The following is a 12,394-nucleotide window of genomic DNA, read 5'->3' as shown; positions in this document are numbered from 1 at the left end:
GTTCTATTTTGCTGGTTCCCTATGAGTAATAACCATCATACCCCAAAAGGGTATATTTGATGAAGTAAGTGACTTTGTTAATAATAAAATAAAGCATATTATTAAGAAATACATTCGACTTAAAAGTTGCAAGCTTATTCATGCTTTCTTTGGTTGTTTCTGTTTCATCCTTGAAATTTCAGTTAAAGTGTTCTGATTGGTCCAGCTACATTTGAGTTGCAATCAGACGTAGGGTGCTGGACAAATAGTTTAAGGTCGAGACAGTTCTCAAAGGTCTGACAAATTAGTTTGAATTATGTTTTGAAAGCTTAAAATAGTTGCATCATGGGACAAATTGAGGTTAAGAAACATCATCTGGTGCCATATTCACCACAAATAGCCTTAAAAATGTTGTTGACGTGTATAATCATTTAATATAATTGAATGCACTTCATATTTTTGGAATTCTCCATTAACTAGCATTTTAAAATCCAGACTTCTAATCTATTCTAGGCTCTAGCTTTAAGGTCTGACTTGTTAATAATAATTAATGTGTATTTTTACGCGGTAAGGCGTTCCCTCTGAGAGGAACTCCCCTCCATGCCGCGCTGTCTGGTTATGGGCCCTTAGATCGATTGTTAGACGATGGAATAAACTCCAGCCATTAGATCGTCTTCCATCCTTAAGACAGTTGTCACTCAATGATGGCCCTTCTCCCACCACATCGCCAAGGGCCTCTTCACCTACGCCGATCTGCAAAAGCTGCCCAACGGAACAAACTTGGAAGCCATTGCCGCCCACTGCAGCCTCGTCGTCACAGGTAATTCTCACGGAGGTGGCCACCAAGATTCCATCTCTCCCTCCACTCAGATGCCGGCCGAGTATCATCCACTGTACATTAATGGAGTTCTTCAAGTCCCCTGAGCTTCTGCGCCTGCAAAACCTCACCATCTTTACTCTCAGCGACGATTCCGTTTTCTCAAGCGAAGGCCAAGAATTTTCGAACAATGTGAGGTACCATGAACAGGGACTACAGAAAAAGCCAAAAGAAAGACTGTTTCGACCTCGTTAGGAGGATTCAACTGTTACTTCCATTGTTTGAAGAACTTCGAGAATTGCAGGGACCCCTTCCTCGGGTGGCAGCGGAGTGCTTTTCTTCGCTACGAAAAACATTCCATTCTGTGAAAAGACTGCTTCAACTCTGCCATGATGGCAGCAAACTGTACCTGGTAATGATCACTTCATTCATTCTCTTCTCTATGCCTCTCCTTTGCATCAACTCTTTCTGGGCAATATGTTTCTTGGTCGTTCAGAAAATCATTTGGAATACACAATGCTTCACCTATTTTCATAGATAAAATTGTGTTTGAGCACATTTCTTTATCTTTCAGCTACACATTACATAGAGGTTTGTTTTCATGGTTTTTAATCACGGCGGAGGATTAATTTGGGGTTTCAACTTTAATGGCGTGATCCAGGCTTTGGACGGTGAAGCAATTTCGGGTAGATTCCATGCTCTGACCGAAGAACTAGATCGTATTCTAGATGGCATGCCATATGATTTATTAGAGATTTCAGATGAAGTCAGAGAGCAGGTGAGTATTGCCTGTTGTCCAATCTCCTCTTCCTTACCCCTATCATATCGATTTTTTCCTTCTCAACATGTCTTGGTACCCCACGCTACATCTTTTCGGTTTCTATCAGTAGGCTCTCGATGCAGACATATTTCAATAATCAAGAAAGTTGCAAATGAATGAGTCCAAGTACTATTCGAGATCAAAACAGAGGATCATTTTGAATCCGCTGAACTGATTCTATTGTATTAGCCTGTTGTAAATGTTGCGGGAGAGGACATTCCATAGTGTGTCGGATATGCTAAAGGGTAGGAAGATATGAAGATCTGTAAGGTAACAAAAGAGAAAACATACATTTACCCTATCAGGTAGAGATATCCTCTTTTTAACTAACCAGGTTTGTCATAGTTCTACCAAATGCCTTTCCAGACATCATCCAATCGCACTACATTCCTAACCTATTTTTAGAATCAGTTCTGGACTTTAATTTTAGATGTAAAAGTTTTCATTTGATGCTTCCTGTGTGGTTCATCTATCTACTTCGTGCAGTACAATTCCCATATACGAGCCTTATGAACAGAAGGTATTATAAGCAACAGATATTTGTATGACTGACTTTTAAGAATGCCAGATTACCCATGTATACCCATTTATTGCCTTCTTTATATTTGTTTGAGACCAGATTGTTTCACAAGTAATTCTTTTGGCAAGATTCATCTTATTTTTATAGATAATGATAATATTCAGATGCTTATTTTTTAATTGTTTGCCTGTCTTGGATAATTTTATGATATTATTTTTCATTTTTATGTAACTTCTCTCAAGACTCACCCCACCCTCTGGCCTGTAAGCAAGAGTGAGATACACTTTCATTGCTTATGGAAAGCCTCAATCAACAATTAGCTCATGAAGAGTGAACATGTCACATGTGTGGTTTGAAGCAAGGTGGAGATGATAACAATTACTCCTCTGAACCACTTTAGCCAGATCAAAACAAAATTCTATGATGTTATCTGTTCAATGGGACAGACCTCTCCACTTATTTTCTCTGTTTATTCTTTGTTGAAGATATGCTGCTGTTCTTTTTTTCCAAATCTCTAGCTCTATTTGTTTATTTTGACCTACAGAAACCATAGCAGCTTTATTTATTCTTACTTGTGAATCTTTGTTTCATATTTATATTATTTAGTCTGCCAGCAAGGGGATTTTTTTTTAGTGATGTTGGTTTTCCCTCTTTAGTTTGCATTCCATTCTGATGTTTGGTCTAAAAAATTTGGACGACATTGCGCTGAATATTCATAATGAAATTCTTTTATTTTTCCAATGGAAAACTTTGTAACTTTTATATTTATGAAAGAGAAAGTTACATTCTGAAGGAGTCGAGGAATTGTAAACGTGAGAAACCATTAAGTGAATTTTGCGTATTGGTTGGATCTGAAATTTCATTCCGCATCAGATGAGTACGTACACTTAAAATTTGAATAGACCTTCAAAGAAATAAATTGAAAATGCGACTAAAAAAGTAGCTTGCTTTCTTTCCCTCCAAAATATTGACAAGAAACACATTATTTCATGATTTCCAGTTTATCTCACTCTGGGTCTGTCCAAAGTATGCAGGGTGGTGCTCGTTGGATCCAGAATTTAAATCTGTTGGACACCTAATCTGCCAAGGGTTAAGGTGTCGGCGCTGAACGGTCTAATGGAGTCCAAGAGACCACTTGGAATGTGAAACCAAGGGTCACTCCTATGTATTATAAATGTGTATTATTGTGAATAATAATGCATTCAATACTTATCCTTCATATTTGGTCTTCCCCATGGTTATGTTTAACATGGTATGAAAAGTGCAGGGGATTTCCTACCCTACTCAAATTTGAGCCACTGGTTTTGTGGCGTCTCTGTGCATGACAATTCTACTATTAGTCCCAAATGTAATGAATGTGCCATCAGATAAATTCTAGCTGCATTTTTTGCCAGTTCTGTCATAGTAACTCCTTTGTTCTTTGTCTACGCTTCAGGCTTTCAGGCACCAGCATGGGCTCCTCCGACGCCTGTCACCTGCGCTCTTCCTGTCACCTGAGTTTTATGCAATTCTCTATGTGTTGAATGCTATCTTTTGTGTAGGATTCTCCTTCGACTAGCACGCTGCCCATACCAAGTTACTACGCTACTCTCCCCACTTGCGCAACGAAACTGTGCGTTATTTTCTGTTCTTTTGATAGTCTTCATACGTTGCGGCACCCACACCACCTCTCCAATACATACATAGTTGCCACTCCTTAGCTCCGTGGACCTCCTCCCAATCCAAACGCCTTACACTCCAAACGATGTATTCTCCAAACACTTTAACTGAAATACCATTCATGCTTTGTGTGTTATTGATATTGTTATCTGTTTTTGGAGGAGTCAAGCTTCTTATAGAGAAGCGTGATATGTGCACTAATATGATGCATCAATTGTCCTATTGGGAGCGAAAGAGAACGAGATCACAGGGATCAAAGGCTATTATATGTCTCTACAACGTATTGCCATCCATAGCTCTCACTGACTTCGTAACTCAATATTCTTTTGGCCACACAGAATTCCAACCGAGAATCTTGTTACGCCGTAAGGCGTTCCCTCTGAGAGGAACTCCCCTCCATGCCGCGTTGTCTGGTTATGGGCCCTTAGATCGATTGTTAGACGATGGAATAAACTCTAGCCATTAGATCGTCTTCCATCCTTAAGACAGTTGTCACTCAATGATGGGCCTTCTCCCACCACATCGCCAAGGGCCTCTTCACCTACGCCGATCTGCAAAAGCTGCCCAACGGAACAAACCTAGAAGCCATTGCCGCCCACTGCAGCCTCGTCGTCACAGGTAATTCTCACGGAGGTGGCCGCCAAGATTCCATCTCTCCCTCCACTCAGATGCCGGCCGAGTATCATCCAGTGTACATTAATGGAGTTCTTGTCTCGCATCCTGACATTCTCAATGACGGGCTGTTAGCGATCCATGGCGTCGACAAGCTGCTTCTTGATCTTGATCTTGATCACAGTAATTATGACACAACTGCGGGAGCCCCTGTTCCTGCAATGATGTCACCATCACCATCATCATCAACTAGTCCTGGTCCTGATCATCCCCTGAATGTCATAACGCCCTTCATGCTGCAAGATGCAGCGCTCAGTCTTAGAGATCGCGGTTACAGCATCCTCGCCTTGGCCATGCGCATCAAGTCCCCTGAGCTTCTGCGCCTGCAAAACCTCACCATCTTTACTCTCAGCGACGATTCCGTTTTCTCAAGCGAAGGCCAAGAATTTTCGAACAATGTGAGGTACCATGTGGTTCCCAACATGAGGCTGCCTTTGGCAGATCTGGTGCAGCTTCCGGCGGGCACAAGACTGAAGACTCTCCTCCACGGGCAATCGCTGGTTGTGAGCGACAGCAAACCCTTCTCTGTCAATTATGTGGGTATAAAGATTGCGGATGTTTTCAGCAACAGATGGGTAGTCGTGCATGAGATTCTTCGGCCGCTCATAAGCTCTGTGGATCCGATGGAGTGGGCTTCCAGCGACAGCAGCGAGATTCTTCGGTCCCTCTTGATGAGCTCAGAGGATCAGATGGGGTTTTACAGAAACAGCAGCACTGGTGATCATCATGAGTAGTAGTAGGTGAATAAGGAGCTAAAGATTCTTTTATTTTAGTTGTTGTCTGTGTATTTGTGATGTATTTTGCCTTTGCAATTTGAGTACAGTGGTATCCATGAGAAATCATGTCCAGGAAGCAAGCAATTAAATGTCTATGAATGCAGCATGTTATGTTCCTCTATCAAGAAGCCACATTTTGCTTGAACTGTAATGAAACAATGGCAATTTATATAATGGTTCTGATTCCTTTAATTCTTTTCTTTCATGGTTTCTTAATTTTCTGTATGTCAAGTATGACTTCGCGCTTTCAATTCTTTTCTCTCTCATGAGAATCTCCTTAAGCCATGGATTTTCTTTATCAATGGGAAACAACCATAGAGCTGAGATGGTTCAAAGAGAAACTAAAATGGAATGCCAGTAAACGAGTAGAATTCACAGAAGAGGCCAGATCGCCATAGATACTGCATTGCCAATAATAATAATAAACATGCCATTTCATCCAGATCCTTCAAAGAAATGTGAGGGTGCAATCTTCTGATCGAAACTAGCAAAGTCTGCTGAGCGTTGTTAAGAGCACACGTAATGAAATTCAAGATTGCAGAATATTAAGGAAATTTGATTACTAAAATGTTTTGGAATCTGCAAATCAAATTAAATTGCCTGAAAGTTATATCGTAATTCAATCACCTGAAATTTATCATAATTACAAGGATGCTGAACACCATTTAGCACTGATATTTGCCATGCATGAAGAAGTCTGCAATTTTTTGTGTCGAAGAATAGCATTCAAGTCTAATGGGCTCAGAGAAGTAAATCTAGGATTATGGCACGAATGCTTATGCAACTGCGTGAGTGAACTCTTTGAATTCTGGCATGGGGTTGTGGTTCATAAAGCCTTGCACCATCTGCAAAATAGTTTTAAGAGTGGATAGGTATACCCTTTCAGGAGTTCGGAAATATTTACGCCGTAAGGCGTTCCCTCTGAAAGGAACTCCCCTCCATGCCGTGCTGTCTCGTTATGGCCCTTTAGATCGATTGTTAGATGATGGAATAAACTCTAGCCATTAGATCGTCGGTGAAAAATGTTGTAGGCGGTTCAGATTATTGGAATGTCGTAGGCAGTTGAGAATATTGCGCTTTTTAGAAACCATTTTCGTGATGTTTTCCATCCTTCAGACAGTTGTCACTCAATGATGGGCCTTCCCCTCAATTTTGCCATCCCCTTCTTCATTTCCATTCCCCCTCTCCTTCCATTAATTCCCTCGCCGCTCTTTCCACTTCCTCTCTCTTCACCAATGCATCTGCGCCCTTCTACGCTTCAATGCCCACCTTCATCTCCTTCACTAGAAGGAAGGCATTCATTCTCTGTTCAGCAAAGAGAGGCCAAGCGATCATCGACACTCCATGTAAGATGCCTTCGATCGTTGAATTCCAACCGCAATGAAAAAGGAAACCGTCTGTGGATGGATGAGAGAGGACAGCAATCTGAGGCGCCCATGAATCCACCACAAATCCACGGTCCTGGATTCGAGTCTCGAAACCCTCAGGTAGAACCTCCCTCATATCTGCTTCGGTAGTCATAGTGGATTCAGTTGGAGGAGGAGGCTCCTTACGCAACACCCAAAGGAACCGCTGCACACTTGCTTCTAGCCCCAAAGCTAGTTCCTGAATCTGATTCTCCGACAGGGTGCCGCGGCTCCCAAAAGAAACGAACAGAACTGTCGAGGCGGGCTGGCGGTCTAGCCATTTGAGGCAGCCCTCCTTCTCAAACTTCTCTTCAGATTCTGAAAGAGAAAAAGCTATTAGCAGCCCAACGGGATAAATACAAGGGGTCATTTCAACAGCGCTCAGAACCTTCCTTCCTTGAGAGCTTTTATTTGTGCTGGTTCCATTTCTTGGCATGTGTTTATCAGAATTCCATGAGCTTCCTGAAGCCGAAGGGAATGTTGAATGAACCAGTTGAATGAAATATCAGATCTGTATAGAAGAGGGTCTGGGAAATCTATTCCGAGAATCGGCGGAAGGCCCGTCAGAAAGAAATTATAACTAGCATTTGCACCTTATGTTGCAAAGGAAACGCCGTAAGGCATAGAGTGGGGAAGAATAGGGACATGTATAGAGGGGAGAGAATAGAGACATGTGAATGGACATTGTTGAAAACAAGGGTGGATGATAATGAGTTAGAGTTGAAAGTATTAGTTATGTGTATTTTGAATATGAATATTTTGTAAATAATAGTAGTGTGTGGAAAAATCGCAACATGTGAATGGACATTGTTGGAAGCTAGGGTGGATGATAATGAGTTATACTTGAAATGATTAGTTATGTGTATTCGAATATGGCTATTTGGTAAATAATAGTAATGTCTTTTAAAGGTTATCGATTATCCATGTTGTTGTTTTTGTATATGTGAACATGTTTTTGTACATTTTTTTTTTGAGATGTAATTTTTCCATATGCTACCTATTTATGGTGTTCTTAGAAAATACTATTATATTGTAATGGAAGAGGTGAAAGAAACGATACGATATTGTCAACAACATCATGATCATCATTCCATATTTGAAAATCCATGAAAAATTGTTGGAGCCATGATGATAACAATAAAAATTCCAGCATGATTTTGAAAAAATCTAGCTGATTTTTTTGAAAATGTCAATTACAGTGGTCAAGCTCCAGTATTTTGGGTACCCAGGCATTCATGATGGATGCTAAATCCATTTCCGCCATCCAAAAGAAATTTAAACACTCCCACAGTCAAATTTTGGAATTTGTCATCCAAACAAAATTGTGACCTCTTTAGATAAGATTGGAAAAAAATGGTCTACGTTTGTGTGGGAAACATGATTGAATATCAAAGTTCCAAACGAATGTGTACACGCATAGAGGATTATTATGGAAGATTCCTTCTTCAAGGAATCGTAATATAATCCATGAGGATATTAAATGTCCTTAAAAATTAAAGCACAAAACTCGGGAGCTTCAAGACCCAAGAATGGAATTTGGTATTTGGTAACATTTTACAAGGGAAACATGATTGAACATCAAAGTTTCAAATGAATGCGTACATGCATAGAGAATTATTATGGAAGATTCCTTCTTCAGGGAATAGTAATATTTTCAAACGAATTCGTACACGCATAGAGGATTATTATGGAAGATTCCTTCTTCAGGGAATAGTAATATAAGCCATGAGGATATTAAATGTCCTTAAAAACTAGAGCACAGAACTTGGGAGCTTCAAGACCCAAGAATGGAATTTGGTAACATTTTTAAATGGAGTTTCCAATACAAACTGACGGGAATCACCCACAAGCTTTCAAGTTCATGGCCCCTAAATTTTTGCATTCTTGATAATGTGTTCTCACTGTTTCAATGTCAATTTCATGATGGTTCCAAAAAAAATTACAAAACAATTTTATAAGTTTTAATTTTTATCTATAAAATAGCTACTCCATCACGAAGAACGAATATTATTGCTACTCCATCATGAAAAATAGAGAACTTGCGAGCTTTGAGACCCAGGAATGGAATTTGGTAACATTTTAAATTGAGTTTCCAATTCAAGCTTTCTCAATCTGACATAATCACCTACAAGATTTCAAGTTCGTGGTCCCCTAAATTTTTGCATTCTTGATGATGTTTTCTCACTGTTTCAATGTCAATTTCATGATGCTTCCAAAAAACTATAAAACAGTTTTAAAGTGTAAGTTTTTATCTATAAATTAGCTACTTCATCATGGAGAATACACATTTGTTAGGTATTATTTGGCATTTCACATCATGTTGTATTATGCGTCATTGTGTAAGTAAAGCAACATTGTGAATCTAGTGTGAGGAGGACCAAGGTGTATTTAGTTGTCACAATTGATTGAGGGATGAGGCACATTGAAGAGTCATAGATAAGAGAGACGCATTGAAGAGAATTTTGGTATCACATCATGAGGAACGCTGTGAGGCATTTTGCCACCATTTGGTCATCTCAACATATTTTTTACTTTCTAAAACTAGCATTTCCCTGATTTGGAACAAAGATTTTGTTTTATTATGTATGCATTACAGTGTCCAATTTTTATTTCCCTCATGCAATGATAGTAGCTATTGTTAAGAAACATCTTGACGCTTTGAATATCATAAGAGATGAATCTTGGTATTTCATACAGTGAGAAGAGGCGTCTGGTAGAAGTTAGAACGGACTGAGAATTCAGCTTTCTTTTTCATTGAAGGTTTGACATTTCAGAATCATCCTAGGGATACATTGACAATTTGGCCAGGGATTTGTGATCTAACTATGCCAGCTAATTCCACTGAGTGTTAGCTTCAATTTCCATATCCAATTTCTAGTAGTTTTAACAGTATGGTTTGAAGGTGGCGAGGGCATCCCTCCCAATCGATGTTTGGGCCCTCAGCCAAATAAAGTATTACCTCTCCTCAGATAGAGGTAGCATTCCACATAGTTGTTCATGGCAACATTCTTAGATTAACTTGAGATATAGGCACAAAATATTGCTGAGTATTTACATGATCATGTCTCCTGCAGTTTAGGAACATCTACTCTATCCCATAACAAATTTACATGAAATTGTGTTAATGCATAAATTATCCTGAAACTGATGACACTTCTTGCATTGACCTACTCTGAAAGAATGGATACTTGTAGTTGTTTCCTTCGATTTCCCCCATAAAAAATAATGCATTCACAAAATGCTGGTTACAGTCTCTTTTGAAGTTCACTTGAAGCTTTGGTTTGTACGATTAAAACCACTAAATCTAATGGTCGAGTGAAAAGGGATTTAGAATCGGCCCTATATTCCTCGCTTGAAGAAATCAGGGTCCAAGGTTTTGACTTAGGTGGTATTACTCATATGTTTCGGCTATCGTACATGAAAGGAACTGAAAACCCCAATTCAACTTCAGGTCCACTGACCTTCAGTGGAAATCTGGATGTGAAGGAAAGAAAAAGGTATTTCAATTATTATGAAGGGATTGATTTGCCTTGTGGTTTTGCCAATTACCGTACCCGAGGGTTCCTTGTGTCTGAAGAAGACAAGAAGGTCATGGAACAGTGCAAGGGGGGTGTGGTAATTTCAACTATATTTGGATCCTATGAAAGATTAATAAACCCAAGAATGTTAAGAAAATCACAATAGAAAACATTTGTTTCTTCATGTTTATGGACAATGCAACTCTCACACTTCTTGCCAGATACCAGATCAAGCCCAATGAGTCTCATAGAATTGGAATGTGGCACATTGTTTTGGTCAGGGAGTTTCCATACAAGGAATCTGTAATGAATGGCCGCATACCCAATTATATTTCCCACAGGCTTTTCTCAAACTGTGTTTACAACATTTGGAAGGATGCCAAGCTACAACTTGTTCTTGACCTCGGCTACCGTACATGAAAGGAACTGAAAATCCCAATTCAACTTCAGGTCTAGTGACCTTCAGTGGAAATCTGGATGTGAAGGAAAGAAAAAGGTATTTCAATTATTCTGAAGGGATTGATTTTCCTTGTGGTTTTGCCAATTATCGTACCCGAGGGTTCCTTGTGTCTGAAGAAGACAAGAAGGTCATGGAACAGTGCAAGGGGGGTGTGGTAATTTCAACTATATTTGGAGCCTATGAAAGATTAATAAACCCAAGAATGTTAAGGAAATCACAATAGAAAACATTTGTTTCTTCATGTTTATGGACAATGCAACTCTCACACTTCTTGCCAGATACCAGATCAAGCCCAATGAGTCTCATAGAATTGGAATTTGGCACATTGTTTTGGTCAGGGAGTTTCCATACAAGGAATCTGTAATGAATGGCCGCATACCCAATTATCTTTCCCACAGGCTTTTCTCAAACTGTGTTTACAACATTTGGAAGGATGCCAAGCTACAGCTTGTTCTTGATCTTTTGTAAATTTTGGAAAATCTCCATGTAACTCACAATGTTGATATTGCTATCTGAAAGCATCCCTACAATACTCATACCATGGAGGAAGCCGTTTTTAAAGTCATATGGAGAAATTGGAGCAAAGAAGCTGTGAGGTATCAAATGGACAGTTACTGTGCCAATGGCTTGCAACCTTGGAGCTCTGAAAATCTTTCGTCAAGAAGTGGTATGAGAACTCAACTTTGCTCAATTATGGTGAAGTTTTAGTGGGATAGCATCTGAGATTTGTTTTGAGGTTGGTTCTCTCTGTAACTGATTTTTTGATTTTGTGGGTTGTTGTTGGCATTACAGATGTGGCTGATACTGCACTGATATTGAGAAAGCACACCCTTTCAATGAAGCTATTTTCTTGCCTGTTATTCAATGAATTAGATTTCTTCGATCCTCTGGATCAGTTGCCATTTGCATATGTAAGAGACATGATGACCCCCAAAGTGACGATTCACATGTTCGAATCAGCCATTTTTAATGCAATAACAAATGTATATCAACATTCTTACAAGGTCAATCGAAGCATTTTAAAAGAGCCTCCTTTGGATTGGCAAATTTCTGAGCCTCCTTTGGACCGGAAAATTTCTTTGGTTTATGAATCTAGAGCCTGGAAATCGTATTTGGACAGAATGTGGGCTACATATTCTGTTTGATTGTATTAATTCATTTCAAGTTTGATTGGATGCTTATATTATTTTGTTTGATTGTATTAATTCATTTCAAATTTGATTGGCTGCTAATATTACAATTTTCAGAAGCTATCAATTTTTTAAACTGTGAAGGGTCATGAAATAGCGGGAAATAGCAGAATATGGGAGGAACCATACTTGCAAATTTATCCAATCCATGATGTTGATGGATGCCATGCGTGTTAATTTTGTGCTAGATTGGATTAGATTAATTGAAATCATTTTTACTGCTTCTGCCAACATGAGAAGATAGAGATTGTGCACCTATATCTAATATGTTTATTGCATTTAATGGCGTTGATAGAGACTGAATTTTTTTTCCATGTGAATTCCAGTGGTGATTCTCGTTATACTGGAAATGAAGGAAAATACAATGAAACGTGCTCTTCTGGACAGCTGGTATCCAAACTGGGTGTACACCATGAAAACATTTTTAACTCAAACCGAAACAAAGAATTTTTCTAGGTGGCTCTTCATTGTCAACGCAATCCTGAATTGAAATTCGGTACAAGTTGTAAAGGCTTGCATGTGCACCATCGTGATAGAGCTTTTATTAGATGAGGTGTGACGTGGGAACAAATGTCCC

At 39.3% G+C, this 12,394-nt stretch overlaps 1 protein-coding gene, 1 long non-coding RNA gene and 1 pseudogene across 2 annotated transcripts; 2 read left to right on the top strand and 1 right to left on the bottom strand.

The window, feature by feature from the left end:
- The first annotated feature begins 390 nt into the window (after positions 1–390).
- On the top strand, positions 391–3,371 carry LOC149206617 (uncharacterized). The gene is made up of 2 exons (XR_016252582.1): positions 391–1,208; positions 1,458–3,371. It is a non-coding gene; the product is annotated as an uncharacterized LOC149206617 (long non-coding RNA).
- A 1,092-nt stretch (positions 3,372–4,463) lies between these two features.
- LOC149206616 (fasciclin-like arabinogalactan protein 21) lies at positions 4,464–5,201 on the top strand. The gene has a single exon (XM_089397753.1). It carries the CDS (start codon positions 4,464–4,466, stop codon positions 5,199–5,201), a length of 738 nt encoding a protein of 245 aa, XP_089253879.1.
- Positions 5,202–6,494: 1,293 nt separating this feature from the next.
- On the bottom strand, positions 6,495–7,019 carry LOC149206615 (UDP-glycosyltransferase 72B1 pseudogene; annotated as a pseudogene).
- Between the last annotated feature and the right edge of the window lie 5,375 nt (positions 7,020–12,394).

This window comes from Pinus tabuliformis, chromosome 1_2, assembly GCF_031772625.1.
Source record: "Pinus tabuliformis cultivar Carrire ecotype Pingquan chromosome 1_2, CPIR1, whole genome shotgun sequence".
In the NCBI taxonomy this organism is placed as follows: domain Eukaryota; kingdom Viridiplantae; phylum Streptophyta; class Pinopsida; order Pinales; family Pinaceae; genus Pinus; species Pinus tabuliformis.
This window is presented reverse-complemented; position numbering and strand designations above follow the sequence as displayed.